The 21,536-nt window shown below is 46.5% G+C and overlaps 1 protein-coding gene across 8 annotated transcripts in view; it reads right to left on the minus strand.

Annotated features, from left to right (window-relative positions):
• Window positions 1-21,536, minus strand: part of ERI3 (ERI1 exoribonuclease family member 3) — a 127,731-nt gene that overhangs the window by 81,154 nt on the left and 25,041 nt on the right. For all 8 annotated transcript variants that reach the window (XM_042996908.1, XM_015535368.2, XM_042996910.1 and 5 more), the window contains 3 exons: window positions 13,378-13,494; window positions 6,784-6,843; window positions 2,409-2,500 (listed from right to left, as the gene is read on the minus strand). In XM_042996908.1, the coding sequence (XP_042852842.1) occupies window positions 2,409-2,500; window positions 6,784-6,843; window positions 13,378-13,494 (269 nt within the window). The remainder of the gene's footprint in view (window positions 1-2,408; window positions 2,501-6,783; window positions 6,844-13,377; window positions 13,495-21,536) is intronic.

Consider the following 21,536-nt stretch of genomic DNA (forward strand, 5'->3'; position numbering starts at 1 on the left):
CCAAACCAGCTACCAAAGTCTCCGCAACCCATCTCTTTTAGAAGCAACATGGCCTTAGAGTTCAATTCTGTGTAGCTATGAATCTCTACCATTTTGGGCCTCAGGTGTAAATACTATTTTGCGTTTTGCCTCTATAAAAGGGAGATACCACCTTCTACCAGGGAAGATAGTTAGAAGGACTGAATGAGATATGGTACATGCTCATTAAAATTTGGTTTGTTTTCCTGTATGTTTGGATTCAATAACCCAATCCCTCTTCTTGATTACATCATTTTTTGTGAAGATTCAAAGCAGCCTCCTGAGACACCAAAATCTGTTCTGGGCCCACTGGGCTAAACTGGTGCTGCAGGCCAGAATGGGCCAAAGAAGACAACATCCTCTGAAATTCCCTCTTCTTCTTATGGAGAAACCAACTCCAAGCTTAGGAGGCCCGGCCAGATAGTCCCTGCATGCATGCACAGGGAAGTTTTCATATACACATGTATGCATGTGCCATTCACAGTTAATGCAGAACATTCTGAAATGAAATGTGGGTGCCTGGGATATGAACACACCAAAGAGTGAAAACCACTGGAAGAGTGGGAGTCCTGGGAGGTTATCTGGAGAAACTAGGCCTCTGGACTAGGCTACATGAGCCCCAGATGCTAGGTATCAGCCTGAACCTTGCCACCCCAAATAGCTTCTCTTGTGCTGCTGAAATCCACCTAAATCCCTTCTCTGCTTCAAGTGCTCAGAGCTTTCCAAGATGCCATAAATAAGAACAACAGCCTTCCTCCTCCTCACCTTCTCCATGGAACCCTCCCCTCATTCATATCTGCTTCCAGATCCAGCCTCCATAATTTCCCTGACACATGAGTGTCATCTGGGAGCACAAAGATCCTTTGGAGCTCTGGGAGTCATGTGCACACACCTAGACGTATGCGGTCAATGTGTGTACATGACCTAAAGGATATGGAGATGAGGTGTGTGGGTGTATATGTGATCTGGGCTTGTTCCTCCTCCTGTCTCACTTAGGGAGTTGGTGTCCTGTAGCAGTCTTGACATCCACCTGAATGCATAACTTCACCTCAATACCTAGCATCCAAAAGGCATAAAGAAGGACCTAGTTAAGAGGATAATACCTAATTTGCTAGGAAATGTTACTCCAGAGCCATTATTCCCCACCCCCCACCAATACCCCACCCTATGCACGAAGCTTGTGTGCACACGCGTACACACACATGCATGCGCGCGCGCACACACACACACACACACACACACACACACCCAGAATGCTTGCTATTGCCTTCGGTCACAAAGAACACAGAGGTATCGATTCTATCAATCCTCAGCAAACAGTGCCCCCACCACCTCCACCCCGCTTTAGCTCCCTGGGGGCTGTCTGAAGCCAGGTATCCATAAGGATAGACAAGAGGCAAAAGTGTCAACCCGGCAAAGGAACCAGTTCTGTCTTCTATAACCAGGGCAGGACCGAGAGACAAAGGATAAAAAGCAGTGGGGACAAAGGAGGGACAAGGAGGCTGGGGACTTGGAGAGCTCCCTATAAGCAGCCCTCTCTCATTCCACCACTGGGCCCTCAGTTGAATCATCAGGGCTTTGTATTCCAGATAAAAGGGTAGGATGCCATAATGGCTAAGAGAAAGGACCCTGGAGTCAGGTTGCCTGGGTTTGAATCCTGGCTCTGTGTGTTCTTGGGTAAGTTACTTAACCACTCTGTGCCTTAATTTTCTTATCCATAAAACAGGAATAAGAGTACCAGCGTTTATTAATGAGTTACTATTTCTAAAGCACTAAGAGTAGTAAATGCTATATATTTGGTTTAAAAAAAAAAAAGGATCTGGGGCACCTTGATGGCTCAGTCAGTTAAGCACCTAATTCTTGATTTCAGCTCAGGTCATGATCTCATGGTTGTGAGATTGAGCCCCACATTGGGCTCCATGCTGGACCTAAGGCCTGCTTAAGATACTCTCTCTCTCTCTCTCTCTCTCTCTCTCTCTCTCTCTCAAAAAAAAAAAAGAAAAGAAAAGAAAAAGAATCTTCTTTTAACCCCTTCCTCTCCTCCCCTTCCTTCCTTCCTTCCTTCCTTCCTCCCTTCCTTCCTTCCTTCCTTCCTTCCAGGACAATAAGTAACCCCACAACTGGAAGGGCTGTCCTGAGCAGTGGGACCTGGCAAAGGCCAGAAGGCCCCGACAACAGCAATCCCAGTAGGATCCTTGACTTGTCTACTATTCCTTGTTCCAGAGGCAGAAGGCACGGATCCCAGCACTCTTCCCACCTTGGCAGCCCCAAAGATCCAGACACTCCCTGACTCAGCTGCCCTGTAGGCTTGGATGTGTAAGCCTGTGAAAGGAAGACCTGGCCCCACAGATTCCAAGCCCTGACAGCAAAGTAGTCCTTCTTGTACTCACATGACTTTCAAGTCCCAGTCTCCACAGGTGACAAAAATTGACTTGACGTTTGGATCTAAGAGGCCTTCCTTCGCCATCCACTCATCGACCCTCTGAAAAGTACACAACAAGAACAGATGAGATTTCCCTCTTTTTTTTCTTCCTGAGTCTGTGAAGAGCCACAACAGTGAAATGCAGATAAGCTGCTTGTAATCAGAGCAGGAAAAATCTGTAATCTTATCCAGCCATGGCTCTGCTCTGGGCTCTCAGCCTTGGCTCAGGGCTGTGGGGGCACAGGGAGGACAATCCCTGCAGGAAGATCCACAAGCCCAAGTGGGGGGAGGAGGGAGTCTCTCCACTGTCCCACTGCCTGCTCCAGACAGGATAAGGACATATCCCAGTAGGCTGGTCCTCAAAAGCAGAGCCTAGCACAGACACAGGTTGCCCTGGGCCATGAGAACAGGCTGGAAGGAGGCCTCAAGGAGGGACTCCAAACCACAGGTTTCTTCATTCACTCACTCATTTCATCCTCCTACCAAACATTTATTAACCACATTTATGAATTTGGTGATTCCCCCCAATGAAAGTAAAGTTAATCTTCACCGTGAGTCTAGCAAAAAAAGCTCCCTTGCTGGGCTGGAACCCCTTCTTGATCTCTGGGATAGCACTGCCTGCTTTAGTTACTAAAAGCTCATAAACTGGCCCCAGACTTCATGTTTCTCCTCTCCTGGTTGAGGATTCAGATTCAGATTCAAATTCAAATTCGGTGGACTCTATTGAAGGCTGAGCTCAATTCCTAGACAGAGATAAGAACTGTTCCTAAACATGCTATAAGTATTTCTTTCCCTTCATCCCTTTGATCAGTTTTATTATTTGCACTCACATTGCAAGTACAAACATTAAAATCAGTATATAATGAGAGAATTATCATAAAGAATTCAGGAAATATTGCCTATTTTTCAGAAGATCCCAGGCATGGGGTGAGACTATAGCAGATCACCATTGCTCCACTCATGCAGAAGGATTAGTTTTTAAAGGCAAAGAAGCTAGAAACATAGGATTGAAAGTCAGACACATCTGGGTTCTAACCCTGACTCTTCCATATCCTGGCTGTGTCACTGATGGGAAGTCATTTAAAAGTCATTTAATCTCTCTGAACTTCAGTTTCCTTCATCTATAAAATGAGGCAGATGACTAACCTTACAGGGTTGTTTTGAGAATTAAATGTAATAAGGTATTAAATGCCTACCACAAAACAGACAGTAGGCTGAGAAGGCAAGAAAGGCAGATCATCATAATACAATATAATAGATGCAACCATGGAGAAGTGAACAGAATGCTATAGGACCAAGAGGACGAAGTGGCTAGCTCTATCTTTTACAGGGTAAAGAGTCAGAAAGGAAGGCTTCACAAAGAAGACAACTGAACTTGGGATTCTGTGGTTGGGTTTGCTTGACAGGATGGAACACAGGAAAAGATGCTACAGGCAGAGGCAAAGGCACACGCACAATCATTTTGTATTTGAGAAGCAATTATGTGCTTAACGTCTGCCCTCCCCACCAGACTATAAACACCATGAAGGCAGGGAATCTTATTTGTCTTATTCACTGTCTTAATCCCTAATCTACTGCAGTACCTTCTCACAAGATACCTACTGATTTACTGAAATATGAGTAGGGAATAGTGTGACCAATGTCTACAGTGTGTAGAAAGAACGGACAGGAAATGAGGCTGGGGGCTAGGTTAAGCCAGACTGTGAAGACTCCAGCAAGTAATGGGGAGTCCATGGAAATCTTGAAGTAAGATGACTTCTAGCAGGTATAGGCTGGCTCCCCAGACATCTCAGAGATCCTGGAGGCCTGGTCCACACTGACACAGTCTTTGAGTAGGGCCAAGGATCCTATGTGGTTCCACGGCTAGAGCAGTCCCACTCCCAGGAGGTCAGAGCTGCTCCCTGAGCCAGACTGTGCCGATCCTCTTCATAGTCTGTACACCAGAGAATCCCTCTCGGGCCAAGAGTCTCTGCAGCAAGCTACATTCTGGACCTTCCACTGCTGAATGGCTTGTCTCCCCATCCAGTATGGCCCACTTGCACAGATGAACACGCACACTTGTATACCCTTTCCCAAGACTTTACAGAAGAGGTAAGGCAAACCTGGAGCTCCCTATGTCAGCTAACCTTGTTCCAGCTCACTGGCCTTAAATCCCCAAGGGAAGTGCCCCATCTTCCAGGGGGGCTCTTCAATGCCCCAACTCCTGCACAGTGCTCTTAGATAAGAGCAAGACAGGACTGTCAGGAGCCAATGCTCAGCAAGACCAAGCCTTCCCCATGAGAAGCACTTAATACTCACAGGGGGTCCTTCAGAAGCTTAGGACGTAGGCCATTCACTCATGTGATAGATATTTAGTGAAAACATTCCACTGTGAGCCTGTCCAGGGAAGAGATACTACATTTGGAATAAAGTCTGCCCTTTTCCTTCCCCCTATGCTTGAATGGATAAAGAGCTAGAGGAACCACTGAGAAGACCCCCAATCAGCTGGGCTAGCCCTCCCAGCTACAGAAGGTCTAGCTTGAGTCCTACTTGGACCAAATTAGTCAGGCAAACATCTAGCTGGCCACCTGCTCAGGGACTTGGTTAGGACAAGAAGTTAGCTTTTTAGCTGTGTGACCAACTCAGGGCTAATGGGACAAAGCAGAGCCTATTCTAGTCTCCTTGCCAGAGACTCCCTATTCAGGCTAATGCCAGGAATCTTCCCTCTTTACCCACACAGTGTGCTGAAGTAGCTTCCTGGGTGAGACTCAGAATCCTCTGAGCACCCTGCTCCAGGCTGGCCTGGGGTTAGCAGGAGGAAGCCTCCTGAAGACCACAGGTCCCTGGCAACCAGCACCACTGAAGAAAAAAAATCCCGTAATTTCAACAGCCCTAGTTTGGTGCTGGCCTACAGCAGGCATCTTCCTTTTAGGATCCTGGCCAGAGACATTCCAAGAAAAAAAAGCTGCCTGCTCTCTGGCCTCTGTCAGATGCTAGGCCCTGGCTGGGACATAGGAAAGGATGGGTCCCCTTTTTCTCCTTGAATCCGGTCTTACAGGGTGCAATCCATGCTAAGGGGCCCCCTCAATCATAGGAGTTAATCTCTCCTGAAAAAAAGAGGGTCAGTGGGGCTGGGGGACACCTCAGAGCTCATCTTATTTTCTCCCAATCTATTGCAGGTACCCTAATGCTGACCCTACCCAGAGCTTGACCAGTCACAGAGCCTAGGCTTATACACTCCCAGGAACAGAGAGCACACCTGCCACTAGGTGAGCCTAAATCTGACTCCATCCTGAGGAGCCCCAGGAAATTCAGTCTGCATTTCTCTTTCCCATGGGGCAGAATCTCTTGGCTAAATAAAGAGATCTTCCTCCCTCTCCCTGCCACCATCCAACTTCCTCTAGGCTGCCTACCTCCAATGCAGATGTGCCCTGCTATCCCCCCAACACTCTGCTTTCTCTTGTGCTTTGATAGGGGCTAAGCTTTGGGTTTATTGGTCTTAAAGATAAATAAAGCACCAAATGAGATCCACAGGCTTTTTCTCTTCTCCCCTCCCTCTAGAGAGGAGGGAGGGGGAGGGGGACCTTCTCCCTTGGTGAAAACCCCCAGGCCAGAAGGGGTGGGAGACTAGCTGAGGCCAAGCATAGCCCTTCTTTATTCCCTCAGGCTGGAGCACAAGAAGTAGCATCTTAACCTTTTCCAGCTCCCCGAGGAGAACATCCTAGAAGTGTGGTCTCTGCCAAGGGTTCTAAAGCCTTTAATTTGATTTCCCTCACATAGGCAATTGTTGTAATTATTCTGATTAGGAATCATTACCCAGTGCAGCCTGTGCACCCCTGACAGGCACAACGCATCCAGCGGCAAGCTGCAGTGGGGCAGGCGGGCCCAGCCGCACCTCCTGGAGGAGCTGACAGCAAACAAAAGCCATCGATGGGGAGTTCTGGGTGAGTTAATGAAGTGCTCACATGCCACAGGAAGCCCACACTAAAGCTAAACAAAAACACCTCCAGTCCCCAGGGCTAGTCCTGCAGTGCCACAGCTCAGCCCCCCCTACTCCCTGACCCGCCCAGCACAGGCTGCCAATGCCGCCCAGCAGAGGGCCAGGGACCAGGAGGGGGTGGGGAGCCCTGTGAGGATCTCAGGGCAGCACTCGGACATCTTGCCAGTAACCCTGATGGGAACAGCTGGAGATGACAGATCAATGGTTCAATACTCTCAACAGCATGTCACTGATGTGACAGCAAATGTTATTCTAATCAAGCCATAATCATAGTCAAATTACACGGCTACATTCTCAGGAGGGGAGGGAGAGAAAGGCAGCAGGAAAGGGTCAGAGGTCAGGAATTAAAGGTCATTCAACCTACCTCCAGTACTTGCTGCAGGCTTGGCTGACCATCCACCATAGCTTGAATAATCCCGGTGAGCTGAAAGGAAAGAGAAATAGCCAATAGGTGGAACCGGAGGGCATAGGGTTTCAAAACTGGACTGGATCCTTTCTTTCTGTTTTTCTCCTTCTACTGTAAAAGATTCTGGTGTGCACTGCTTTAGGCTCAGAATCTGACAGAAGCCTTGGGAATAAAGTCCCAGGATACAAGGTGAATTCCCCCTGCCCTGAGAGGGGGATACACACCTACATACTGACCACAGGGTGTGTTTCATACCTATTTCAGCTTTTACTTTGAAAAAAACCTGATTTTATGTATCTTTTGTATTCAATAGGCTCAATAACTCCCTACAAATTACAGTCTAAAGTCAATTCACCTCCAAGCTTCACAGAAGTTCCCAGAGAACTTGGAGAATACTTGCACAGGACAGCCATACTTGGGTTCTGATGTCCAGCATTTCCCCCTGTAACATCAGTGAAGAGCCAGGGGAGCCCCACAGGCATCTACCCTTCACCCTAAATACCTGGGCCCTCAACACCAACTAGGCAAGTAAGAAATAGACACCTTTAACTTAATGCAGATGAAAAGGCCTAATGTATGAATCTGCTCTAGAGAATTTCTGACTCACGAGCCTATGCTACACCCAGGTCAGGCCTAGCTTCAAACAAGCTTGTTGCTTTGCATTGTTTGGAAGTGAAAATATCCCTCGGACACAGACTAGGACAGACTGCCTCAGGGATCTGAGGCAGGAGGCCCCTATCCATAGACTTGGATCCAGCAGGAAATCACCATGCCCAATGTGCCCCTGGCTACTTCCACAGAGAGCAGCATCTCAGGCTTGCTTGGGAACTTCTTTTTTTTTTTTGTAAGTGTTGGGGGGGGGGATTAAACTCCAATTAAACTATAATTACATTTAATGAATATCAAATACCCAAATCACAGGAACCGCTGGCTCTAAGAGGGAAGGTTATTTTCTCGTAGTGACTTACATGGAATGGTAATACACACCTTTTAGGGAAGAAATTTTCATTTTAAGAACGCTGAGTTCCTCTAGGTGGGTTTCTGTAGTTCATCAAGTCATTATTAGGTGGTATTTTAAGGAAGTGTAAGGACACAGCCACTCTATTTTATATTCCAGAAACTGTTTTTATATTAATCTGTATTTTAATTGGGTAACAGCTGCTGCCTACAGACTTCCCATGGTCTAAAAGGAAAATAAATTAGAAAGATTAACTACACTGTTGTTTCGCAAGGCTTTAACCCACAGCATGCCCACCCGGCTGGCACCTCCACACCCTTTCCTTGCTTGGGAGACCAAAGAACTGCCCAGCAGAGGGAGGGCCTGAGCCAAAAAGAAGAAGAGTTGGTCTGCTGAGGGGTGAGAGTGGAGGGTTAGGGTGAGGAAGAGCTCTGGGTCAGCAGCTTTCATCTTAGAGTGCCAAGACTCCTCCATTTATTTAGTCAACAGCTATTCATGGACAGCCTACAATGTGCCAGACTCCATTCTAAGAACTAGGAATCCAGCCATGAGGAAAAACATGAAAACCCTGCCCTCATGGAATCTGTGTTCTTGGCAGCCCCTCCTCTTCCCAGTCCAGCCAGCACCCAGAGCCACACATTCAGCAGGCAGTTGCCCTGTGTTTTGCCTCAGGCACACAGGGGCCAGAGCCCAGAGTAGGCTTGTTGCCAACTCCAGGTCCAACATCCAGATGACTGACTAGCACCCATGCATCCACTGCTCTTCTTTCTGGTCCAGCTTCTCTCCTGCTTGGTTCTTCCAGAGCCAAGTCACGTCCTCAAGCTTGGAGCTGGGACTTAGGGTCAGGACTATCCTGGAAAACCTACAGCCACTCTTACTTCTTGGAAAGCTCTGGGGTCTGTGTGCCAGTCTCATGTCTAGTCGGAGTCTTCTGGGACAAGGTTAGGTCTACGACTTCTGACTCCTACCAAGGGTCACTCAGATGAGGTGAATACTGAAGGGCTTCCAGAAGGACTCGCAGAAGAAACCAATGGGTACCCTTGCCAAGAGCCCTCCCTCCTTGGAAATGGGACTTAGGTCAGCATCTATGTACTCTACAAGCACCTGCTCTGGGCCCAGGAAAATCACTAATGCGGAGAGAGAAAATCACTCTACTATAAAGGAAAACCAGGGCACTGCTCTCCAGGATCTCCCTCTATAGGCTAGGCCCGCCTCTTCAACCCTGGTGGTAGTGGGTAGGGCTCCAGGGTCCTGGGGCTTTCTCACACTCCTATCCGGTGGTCAGTAGTCCTAGAATCATCAGCCTGAGGGGGGCCTAGTGAGCTCAGCTCCCTCTCTATCTGGGTGTTTCTAGAGCACTTGTGGTTCAGCAAGACATGGCTTACAGCTGAATTCCTAAAGGGCATGAACTCACCCCCAGAGACACAGAGTCTTGAGCTATTGGTTCAGCTAGAGGCATCCTTCCAGGAGGAGGCCTCACTCCTCTGTATTAATGCTTCTAAGGATGGACTACATCTTATCAGCTCTACCAAGGCACTAGATGAAGAGACTGTGGAATTAGGAACATTAGTCCATGCACCTGACAACCTATAAGACATCTCTAAGACCTACACGAGAAGCCATGAGGGAGAGAGCCAATTTAATACAAATAAATATTGGAAAGTTCTACCTTAGGCATAACTTAAATCCTTCCTGTTGCAGTTTAAACCCAATCTCACTTGGGTTAATATATATTTGTAAAAAGCTTTCACATCCTCACAATGAAAGGTACTAGAGCAAAGCCAAGTATTATTAAGCTGAGAACCAGGGCTCACAGGCTAAACAGAGCTCAGAGACCTTAACCACTTAAAGCTGGAGAGGTGAGAGGAAGAATTAATGTGTGCTCTGTGGCTCCTTTCACCAAGGGATTACAGATTAACTCCCGCTTCTCCAGACTCGGAAACCACAAGGCGAGGGCTTTTGACCCTGACTGATAACATGACTGGTTACTGAGATCCCCTACCCACACAAGGGCTTTGTCCAGGAACAAGCTGGCTTCATCATAAACACTGGCAACTACAGGAAGCAGCCCAGGACACTCAGTGCCAATAGAATGTCAGCATCCAGCCTTTCTCCTTTCACAGTTTATCTCCAACACAATCGTATTCTGACACCAAGACAGTTTGTTGATTACATAAGCACTTGTCTCTGGTGTGCAATCTGATAATCAGACCCACTCTTTCTCCTCAGACAAAGAGACCAATAAATCTCAGCCTTTATAAGTACAGGTGCAAGACAAAGCCCTTTACTGGCATTTAGCAAAATGGGTATTTTTTCTAGTTTTTTTTTTTTTTTTTTTTTTTTTCCCCAAGACAATGACAACAACAACAAAAAAGACTACACATGGTCAGGGACTGTGCAGCAGCCCAGCTGCTAGAGGCAGAGATCTGATGAGCTGGAGCAGATTTTAGAGGTGGTAGGGAAAGGGCTTGGGAAGGAATGAAACATGTCTCATCCTGTCTCTATCAGAAATAAGTCTCCAGGCAGACTATCAACGGGTACTAAGAAAGAATCTCAAGCAGGCTAATAACATGTCCATTACACAGAGCAGTAAGAGTGTCTATATGTGGGCTACAGACCCACTCAAGGCAGAATGCCTCTTCCTGCCGAGCCTGTCTCTCCCCCCACACAAGCATGTGCTCATATGTGTACTCACGTGTCACAGGCATGCATGCATGCACACACACAGGCACACAGACCAGGGTTCTTAAGAACTTCTTGTGCACAAGAGAAAATCCTACTAGAGGAACTGCTGAGGCACAATCCACAGGTTTTGAGTTGTTCCTCACACTTACTAAGGAAAAAATTTCCTCTGATTATGATGATCTCTATCTCTACCCCAAAGGCAGCTACTGTCATGCTGGATTAGGCCCCACAATGATGGCTCCCATCCTTTGTCCATGCCTCTCTCTACATTACAACTCCATCTGGTATGGAGACAGAGCAACATTTGGATGATCTGAGGTTTTCCAAAGAAGACTTCACTTACTCAAAAGAGAGTCAGCAGTACAGTTACTTGGGGTCAGGGGTGGCAGGGAGAAAGGTGTGGCTGAATAGCTCTTTAATAATATTCATTCATTTAAGGAACATGTGTCAAGTGTTTACTTGGCACCAGGCCCTAATGATGGGACAGAGATGGATCAGATCTGGTTCTTGCCCTCAAGGAACTCACAATCTAGTGGGGAGACAGATAAGTATATACAGTTTAATGCATCTGATCAGCACTTTGTGTAGTGGGATCAGCCAGGGGCTCAGGGGAGGCTCCCCAGAGAAGGTGATCCTGAGCAAAGTCCTAGAGGACAAGAAGGGGGGTGGGTGGAGAGTGGGAGCAGCATACAGGCAGGAGGAGCATCATGTGCAGAGGCACACTGTGAGGGGGTAACCTTGGGTGAGGGAAGTGAGGGGGTGTGAAGCAGGGAGATGTGAGGCTGGACAAAAAGGCAGGGACCAGGTCAGGGAGAATTGGGGGCTCTGAGGGCCTGAGGTGAAATGGTACACTTGTTGCCACAGCACAGCCATATCTTCATTTTCAGATAAGGCTTCAGAACAATGGTCCCAACCCACCGTGCTTCCTGCCCTCCAAATTACGTATTTGTGTCTTGGGGTGAAACTTTCTAGAAAAAAGAAAAATATCTCCCATCACAATCTCACAATCCCTCCTCCCTTACCTCCCCAAAGAAGCAGTAGCAGTCCTGATTCCAAAAGATCCCTTTTCCCATTACTCTCAAGCATCCACTCCTGCCCAGAGATGAGCTTCCACAGTGCTGTTCCATCCCTAAACAGCCAGCAACCTTTCTCAAATTTGGGCCTGCCCCACTGCACCAGGCAGCCTAGCTGCAGCTGAAGCCCCCAAGGGGCAATCTGCACACAGAGAGGAGGAAGAGAAGGACAAGAGGACACTGCACTTTCAGGCTAGTGGAGGCTCAGGTAACTGGCTTGTTTTAGGAAACTCTTCCCTTCCCATATGGAATGGGATTTTTGCCATCATTAAAATTTGATTTTTTCCAAAAGGGGCAAAAAGAACAGATTAGCGCCCCCTGGTGGTACAGGTAATTCCCAGGGGCAAGGGTTGTGGGGGCGGGGATGTAGATCCCAGAGGGAGTAAGAATCTCAACATCATTACTGGAAACAACAAAAGGCATGAGAGACTAGACACCTTGGCAGATGGATACCTGCACCAAAAGGCCCACCTGGGTTGGGCGGCAAACACTGGCATCAAGCCCAGGAGCGACCCTCAGACTTTGTATCTGGGCTGAGTCAACCTCAGAGCCCATGCGGCCTTCCCACCAGTGGCAGGCAGGCCCTTTCCCAGCATTCTCCACACCAAGACGATTGTTTTGGGATCACTTAAGAACTCCTTTCCTCATGTTTCACTCATACTTAGCAAGTAGATCTCTAAAAGAAGGCACAAAGTCTCGAATATACCCTAGCCCCCAAATTCTTAAAAAGATTCCAGGAACACTCATGTTTTCCCGTTACCTTCTGCTGCCATACATACTTGGCCCATGATTCCACCACAGCCTGTGGCTACCGCAGAGTTTATAACACAACACATCACAGAGGAAAGCAGCCACAGGAAGCTTTTCCATACAGGCCGGAGAATGAGAATTCTTCAGGGGTACCTCCTCTCTGCTCCTAGCAGCTCTTTTGAGCTGCATCAAGCATCAAGATCTCAGTTAGTCCCAGTTTCACAATCTGTAAAATGGGGCAAATACTAACCTGCTGGCAAGGTGGTGGAGTATAACACTAGCACAGGGTAAGGATAAGGATAAGAATATTTCAGCCTTGTCCAGGCTGTCCTCATACCCCACTTGGACTGCCCTTCTCTTTCCTTGATGATACAGTTTTGCTTCCCACTAAACCAACACTTCACACAGGACCACTTTGCTCAAGGACAGAAAAGCATCACCAGAAAGCTAAGACAGCCTGAATACAACCTCTCCCTCCAAGAAGCTGAAATCTTCACATCTTGTCAAGCGGCCCCAACGGAAATGGAACTGAAAAGAAGCTGAACCCCAAGGGGCGCCTGCGTGGCTCAGTCAGTTAAGCACCCACTTTGGCTCAGGACATGATCTCATAGTTCGTGTGTTTGAGCCCCGTGTTGGGCTCTGTGCTAACAGCTCAGAGCCTGGAGCCTGCTTTGGATACTGTGTCTCCCTCTCTCTCTGCCCCTCTTTGCTCGCTCTCTCTCTCCCTCTCTCTCAAAAATAAAAGAAACACTAAAATAATTTTAAAATTTAAAAAAAAAAGCTGAATCCCAAAAGCACCACCCTAGAGTGGCATACCACTCCAAATGCCTCAACACCAGGAGGAGTAGGGATGATAAGGAAGAGAAAATATTAGGGAAGCTGGGATAGATTGTGCCCTCCTTGGGTCCCCAATGACCACAGTTGTGCAAGTGGAGTGGCAGACTTTATAAAAACTGCTGAATCCAATATGCACCTGCCTTAGCCACTGATAAAACTTAAGCTGTCCCTAAGCGGCATGTACAGAGCACCAGTGACCCATAAGCTCCCGTCCCAGCAGCCCCTGCTACCCAGCTCCAGGGCCCTTACCTCTGTACAGAAGGGAGTAAGCTGTGGATGGACTACAGGCTGGACATACATGTGAAAGGTAGACTCAATCTCCATGGTTCGACCATTTAGCTTCAGGATGGGGAACTCGATAATTTCCTGGAATGGCAAAGATACAGAAAAAAAAGAATATGTTTTTTTAACCAACCATTTCATAACTCAGAGTCAAGAATGAGGGAATGTTTTGGACTCATTAGCTCCTGCCAGGCCAGACCCAAGACTGAGTGTAACGGTGCCAACTCAGTTCTTATTCTAACCTTCCCACTGTTAACACCCTCACAGGTGGCCAGGACTAGACACATGCCCCATCCCTGCTGTCTCTGGAAAGGGGAAAGAAGACAGTAGTATAAGCTGCCCAGTTTCCCCAACTGGTTCTCTGCCAGAGGCTTGTTCACTGGAGGCCATGAAAATAGCCCCACTCCTCCCCCTTGCCTAGGCCTCTGCCCTGATGGGCCTGGATCTCCAGCCACAGGACCAATCACAGCCCTCTACATTTAAATTTAAGCAGAACCGATGAGCTTCTTCATTCATTTAAAAAAAAAAAAAAAAAAGAAAAGATAAATAATAAATAAAGCCAAAGGGGATACTAAAGAGAAGAAGAAAACTGAGTAAGAGTAATAGGAGCTAGTGCCTCCCACCTTTCTTTCAGGCAGTACACCCTCCCCCAGCCTGCTCCCCCCAATCACTTAGCCAGCCCTTCCCAGTCCACTGGAACGTAATGGAAGAGAAGGAGGAGGAGTGACAATTTGTTTGGTGTCTCTAAGATTAATTTGTCTCCGTTATTTAATAGAGATGCACAGCACCAAGGTCCTGGTGTGCAAACAGGCTTGCAGAACGCTGGCTGTGCAGCACGCCTCATACATCGCTCCTGGGAAGGGAGGAATGCACCAGAGGGGGGAGAGGGCAGGAGAGCACACACGCACCAGAGAGAAGAGGGAAAGCGAGGAGAGAGAATAAAAAAAATTATTGCTTTTTAATATTCAAAAACAGTTTGCAAAATTTAATCAAAGCAGAGGAAAAGCTAACATTTTTACCACTTTGACATTTTTATTAGCGCTTTCATAAATTTTTAAAACATGAATGGAATTAGTTTACAACACAAAAAAACTGCCCTGAAAACATCTGGAAGAGACAAATAGGAAATAATAAAAAAAATAAATAAAAAGCAAAATCCTCCGAGTAAAATTAGCATGTGGAAAAGACCTCCACTGCAGAGAGAGAAGGGGAGCTTTGCCCCCTCCGTGGCCCCAGCAGTCAGCTCCAGCAGCATCCCTACCCCAGGTCCCCAGTTTTGGAGGGGACCTTTCTCATATCACTAAAATCAAGGCAAACTGGTTCTCTCCGGGGACAGCCTGGAGGAGCAGCACAGAAGCTGTGGACACCTGACTGCATGCAGGACAAGGACGAGATGGAAGATGGAAGAAATGGCCGATCTCCTTGATATCCCAGGGCAGCCAGGTAGCCTCTTCCTCAAACACACGTAATACCACCACGCTTGTTTTTAAAGCATCTATTTTTATCCAACACATAAAAGCAGGACTGAAGACCAAATCAAGGCAGTCAGATTTCATAACAGAGAAATTCAAAGGTTCTGCTTGCCTGGTCTCCCCGCGCTGATCCCCAAAGATGGGGAAGCTAACAGGAGCCCCTGGAGATAGGAAGGGCAGCAAGGCTGAGGCAGAGGGGGCACAGCAAGGAGGCCCTAGCTGCTGCTCAGATTAGGTGGTATCTTTCCTCCCAACTCGAAGAGAGGGGGGTACTCATCCCAATTCCCCGGGCCTCTCTCATTCCTCACAAAGCACTACTAAGCAGAGATGGGAGAGGAGAATTTCGTGCTGAAAAATAAAACTGAGGCACACATACAAGCAAAATACACATTGGTCCCCCTGAAAAATCAGAAATCAAAGATTTCCAAGCGCTAACTCTGAGGTGGGGCTCATCTGACACCCGAATTTCTGATCTATCCTCCCACTGTGTGGGAGCAGCACTTCCCCAACAGGGGCTCCACAGCCTGGTGAGTTTGGCTGCCCTGGTGTCTAAAGAAACAAATACAGCCAGCTCCTTACTAACAATGTTAGCTGGGCCCACAATGAAATTTAACCTGTGACACAACTGTACTTTTCATTTAAACTTTCATTTGGAGAGAAGCAGTGTTTGGAGACCTGCAGTTTGTCCTGCTAATAAAGACAAGTGTTGGGACCTTTAAGGATGCCATTCATCTCTGGCTTTTATTAAATTCAATTTTCTTAAGCCCATGATACATTATGAAATTAGGAGTTGACATTCCTCTGGAAACAAAAATATCTATCAAACATAAATAGAAAAAAAAAACCCTCTATTACCAAGAATTTATGGCTTAAAGTTGATCTCTTCCCACTTTTTTACAAGCACATGGTTTGTTTCAGATATCTGAAATGTTATTATAGATCTAGAATTTCATTAGTATTTATTATAAAATAGTAAGCGCTTCAGCTCCTGCTTTGACTAGCACCAAGTCAGCATCCCCAGTAGATTCTCTGAAAACTTAGCCTTTGGGTTTCCCCACTGCACCTCTGTCTTCAAACTGTCCTGCTGCTGGCTTCCTTGCCCCTAGGGAAATGGAGCCAACCTGTGCTCACACTCAGGATCACCCTCCCAGACAGGAGGAACAAGCCAGTCTAGGCTCCAAGCAAAAAGAAGAGTAGATCCCTGAAATGCCTGGGGGCCAGGGACTTGGTGGATTGGACCTATCATAAATACACCTGCCCAGTGTTACTAGCCCATCAGCCAGGCCTTCTTCCTAAGATCAAGAAGAGGGACTTTCAAGAGCCAATCTCAGAACATGACTTTGCACAGGCCCTTTCTCAGCACCATCAGCTATTGTAACAATGACCTTGCACACAGGCATATTCATTTAAGCCAATGAGGATGCAAAGAGAAGCTGAGAGATAGAAGACCCCATGAGGAGTCAGCAGAAAGGCTCTCACTTAGGTACTTCTTACCTTCCAAGATTGCCCAACCAAGCCCAGAACCTCAAAATACTGGCACCAACAGTCCATTTAGGAGAGCGGAACTCTAATCTCTACCAAGTTGACATGACTCTGCAGCCAGTGCACCTGGGGCATGCCAAACACTTCAACAGTTTTTAGCTCATAATGATCAGAAAGGGAATGCTAAAGTTACAGGTTTAGTAACTTCCAACCCAGGAGCTTATGAAGATGTGCCTAAGTACTAGCTTCTGGAGGCAATTGCTCTGATAAAGACACTGTTATTCCTGCCTCTCCTTTTCCCTCCATCTCCTCATTACCCTGGGAAAAAGTTTTTAGGAGTAGATGAGTGTCTGTTTGTGTGGAGGTAGCACCAGGAAGGAAAGAACCAGTATGTATTTACCAGTCCTTTATTCTTCCCCTAAGAATAGTTCCACGATTCCTTACAACTGTATGTCATTTACATTCAATTAAACTACCTGAGTAGCACCTACTGTGTGCAGGGCACTGTACAGGTGTTGCAGTGGGATTCAGAGAGATGTATCTCTGCTTTGGAGAGGTGCACAGACTAGTGAGCAGAAAAGACACTGAGCAAATAATGAAGAATGCACTATGATAAGTATCTTAGCGGAGGGACATACCGAGCATTAGGACTTTCAATTTATAGTATACTTGCAAATACATTTTCTTTATCTTACCCTTATTAATCCTGGAAGATAGGTCATAGCAGCAGCAGCAGCAGCAGCAGCAGCAGCTCATAAACCAACACTATTAAGCACCTACTATTTACCAGGCAGGGGCTGGGTGTGGACATAGAGACAAATACAAGAAGATGTGGCTCCTCTCTCTGAGGTGCTTGGAGTCTGGGCAAGGGGTAGAGAGGAGCTGGCTCCGACACCCTCGGGACACTTGGGAAATGGAATCATTTCATTCCTTCCATTTGTTGTTTACTACATGGCAGACACTCTGCTAAATGCTTAACAGGAACGACCTCATTGAAACCTCTTAACAACAATTGTCATGATCCCTGTTTTACAGATAAACTAAGGCCCAAAAAAGAAGTGGTCTCTTGCTCAAGGCTTCACACTTTGTGAGGGGCAGAAGTGGGACTCCAAATGGGGAAATAAGACTTAGAACAGGACTCACAGCTTTCAAAATCTGAAGGGTCAAGAGCTGATTCTTCCAGTCTGAAAGGTTGTCTTTAGTGAGCTTGGTCTGTCTCCTAGGAAGAGAGGCTGCTCTCAAGGTACAAGAGACCGTGGACTATGCGGGCAGAGAGTCCTGGAGGACCGCTGCTGCATAGGCTCCACTGCAACTGCAGTGATGCAGACGGTGCTATGCTCGGGGCTCGGGGAGGGTGGGAGCCAGGAGCCCTAGGTTTGCTTCGCCAGCACAAGCTCTGTTCTCGCATGCAAACCTCGCTCTCTCCACTTTTGGTAAGTAACATGTGAAAAGGGAGGATAAACAGCAAGATAAAAGCCAAGCACACGGCTCTAACAGAGATCTCTGCTTTTACAGAGCTCTCCACAGGAACAGGGAGGTGATGTGATCTACTGAAGGTGACAAACATGGTAGGTGGTGGAGTGAGGATTCAAATCCAGACAGAGAACACCCCAAAGCATTTCCTGTCTCTCATCTTTAAGTGGCCTCCCATCCTCCCTTCACTGCTACAAACCACCAATGTCTCAGTTTTCTGTCTGTCCAGACCAAGGGTTTCCTGGAACACAGAACTTTCAGAGCTAAAACTGGAATAGCTAGTCACCCTACACTGTCCACAAGCTACCTGCGCCACTAGGTTGTCCAAAGGTAGAGCATGATAGATTCAGAAAGCTGGTCTGCTGATGGTGGATGGGAACTAGCCACAACTTGACAACTCAAGACAGAAGCCTCAGAATTTGGATTTTTGAAAGTATCCATGGTTTCAAACCCACTCTATCCGCTGTCTCCCTCAATAAAATGACAACAGCAAACCTTTCTTTGTTTTTTTAAGGGGAGGAAAGACACATAAAAAGGAAGCACCAAGTAAATATTTGTCTCAGGACAAAACTGCAATAGTGGTCCAAATGAAATTTCACACCTACAATCAGTAGATTACAAGAAATAAATGTGTAGGTTGCTTTCAGGGTATTCAAATTCCCTTCAACTAAATTGTCCTCAGTGATAAGATTGTATTTGAAGATAGAACAACAACAGAAGGATTTTAAGCAGAAGGGACTTAGGTTGGACTGCTGGAATTTCTTGACAATGGGACAGAAGTTTTAATAGTATAGTGTTCTTACAGACCTTTTTTTTTTTTTTTCAAAGCACAAGTTCTCCTTTGCCTGAGCTGATGGTTCTATGGTCCTGTATGAAATAAGGGAATCAGCAGATCATTTCTCATGGCTTCCTCCTCTCAACCTAGGAACTGGCATTCCTTCGATTTAGAAATGGTAACAACTAATCTATACCTTCCCTCTATCCTATGAAGGAAATTCCAGAATGTGCACAGAAAGGTTTGATAAATCCAAAAACAACATCACACCACGAGGTAGAAAAAGCAGTATGTGGCAAAATCATGAGTTTTATGCAAATACTTCGTTTTGGGCTACAAATCCCATGCAAAGGCAGGCTTTCCTCCAAGGGATCAAGGTACCTCCTGGCCACAGGGAAGAGGAGAAGTTGAGAGGGGGAAGTGAGGGCTGCACTGGGCAACGGAACAGGGCACAGTTTGCTTAACAGTTTCTCCCTTGGGGGGAAAAAAAAGACATTTTATGCACAAGGAGCTTATTTCTTAAACAAACACTCGTGGTTTTGATTTACACCACAGCCTGCTCCTAAATAATTTATGGCGGGTTAAATTTATTGCCGAGCCCTGGCTGGCTGCAAATTCGAATTGCCAAATAATTAGATTTTAGGGCAAAGCTTATAAATTACCCGTCGATTTGTCCGGACTTGTTTGTCAGTTGCTTTGTGCTTCGGGTCATCTTTGGCATTTGGCTGTTTGGGTTTTAATTGCTGATTTACACTTTGACAGATGAGAGCTGATGCTCGAAGTTTCAGGACAAGGAAGGGTAAAAAATCAGAGCTTTAAAAGGCTGATTTTCACCTACATGTCCCTTTTCACTATCCCCATAGACCCCAAAGCAATTAAAATGTAGAAAAGAGGCTGAAAATAGACACTGCTATTCTTTATTGGGGGGGGGGGGGAGGGGGGGGAGTGTGCGGAGTGATGTATAATTTGCTTTTATTGAAATCTGAATTAAAAAAAAAACATAATACAATAAATTGAGACCAAAAGTTTTCAAAACTGCATCTTCACCCAGTAGTGTGCATCTATGTGTCTACCTTACATGACTGTGGATCAGCCACAGTTCAAGCATTTTTACATACTCAATTGTAAATAACTGCAGATATTAGTGGCCTCTGTGAAGCTGACCCTTTAGGGCAGCAAACGACCAAACGATTTCTTTGTAGCTACCTGTATACGTATTTGTCATAAAATTAATTGAAGCAAATCTTGGGGTTGTACGCAGGAGAGGCCCACCAGAGGCAGCACTAAGGGAAGTCATGGAAATGGAAAGTCTCAAGTCTAACTTACCATTCCAGTGGAGGAAAAAAAAATCTCTCTGGGGGTGCCTAAGCTCTACCTACTATGTTGATAGAGGGCCTAAAGGCTTTCTCTACGCTTCCCAAAGCAGGGCCTGCTTCCCAGCCACCCGCTATTCCCCAATACCTTGCAATGAAGCCATGAGTCAGAATACTACTAGTGCTAATTCTACTCGTAAGAGCTAACTCCTATAGCTATTACATGCCAGGCACTGTTCTAAGCACCTATATCTCATCCTCCCAACAGTCCTGAGACTGGTGCTAATATATATTTTTTCATATATTTTTAAATGTTTGTTTATTTTTGAGAGAGTGAGAAAAAGAGGGGCAGAGAGGGAGAAAGAGGATCCAAAGCAGGCTCTGCACTGAGAGCAGAGAGCCCAATGCAGGGCTTGAACTCACGAACCCTGAGATCATGACCTGAGCCGCAATCAAGAGTAGCATGTTTAACCGATGGAGCCACCCAGGCACCCCAAGATTGGTGCTATTAACCCCTTTTTGGCAACAGGGCAACTGAGGCATAAAAAGTACAACTAACTTGCCCAAGGCAAGTCATACCATTAGTAGGTGGTGGAGTCTAGGCTCAAATCCAGAGTCCAGCTCTGGATCATTCTATGCTCTGAACCATTATGCTATATTACTTCTTATCAGAAGAACCTCTACCTTAGTTTCCCTCACTCTGGAGGTCCAGAGTACACATTATGGGACTTGGCCACATGCACCCAATGCCTGTTCATTTAATCAACCAGTATGGTGAGGGAAAGTCATGTAATGTACTCAGTATCACAAGATAAAATCAGAGGCTTGGTTAGACAAAGGACATTTTCCCAATCAGCACAAATACTGCACTAAAGATCCACTACCCTGGGATAACAGGTGATCAAGACAGGACCAGGCTGCCCCACCAGAAAGAGGCTCTGGTAGGCAACTTGGGTAGGAGACCTGAGAAGCTGACTGGGCTTCAGGAGGACCCGCTCCTGAAGGGACTACTAGTCTCTCCACAGAAGACTGTATTCCCATGGGGTGCTTCACAGATTTCCTGTTCTCTGACCATTGCTGCTGGCCAGAAGCCAGGACAGGGAAACAGTTGTGCTGGCATGACAGATTTTTAAAATCACTGACCATGGAGCAAGCAATACACAGATTGACATCCTGCCTACGATGAACTGAATACTTTTCTCACACATTGGCTCATTTGATCCTATATCTCTGTAAGGCAGGCAGGAATCACTGTCTTATTTTACAGACGAAAAAGCTAGGGAGGTCAGTGGTTCTCAAAGCCTGTTCCCTCACAGGGAGCATCCCCTCACTTGGGAGTTTATTAGAAATGCAAATTCCTGGCCTCTGCCCCAGACTCTGGATCAGAAACCCTGAGGGTGGGACCAGCAATCTGTGGCCAGCTTTCCAGATGATTCTGATCCCAATTCTGATTGCTAAAGTTTGAGAACCATTGGTTTAGACTAGAGCAGTGTTTCTCAGACTTCAAGTTATCCAAAACTCTTGTCAAATTACAGATTGTATTTAGTGTTGGATTAGGGCCTGATATTTCTAACAAGCATTTCTAACAAGCTCCTAGATGATGAGGATGCT

This window comes from Panthera tigris, chromosome C1 (assembly GCF_018350195.1).
Source record: "Panthera tigris isolate Pti1 chromosome C1, P.tigris_Pti1_mat1.1, whole genome shotgun sequence".
NCBI lineage: Eukaryota > Metazoa > Chordata > Mammalia > Carnivora > Felidae > Panthera > Panthera tigris.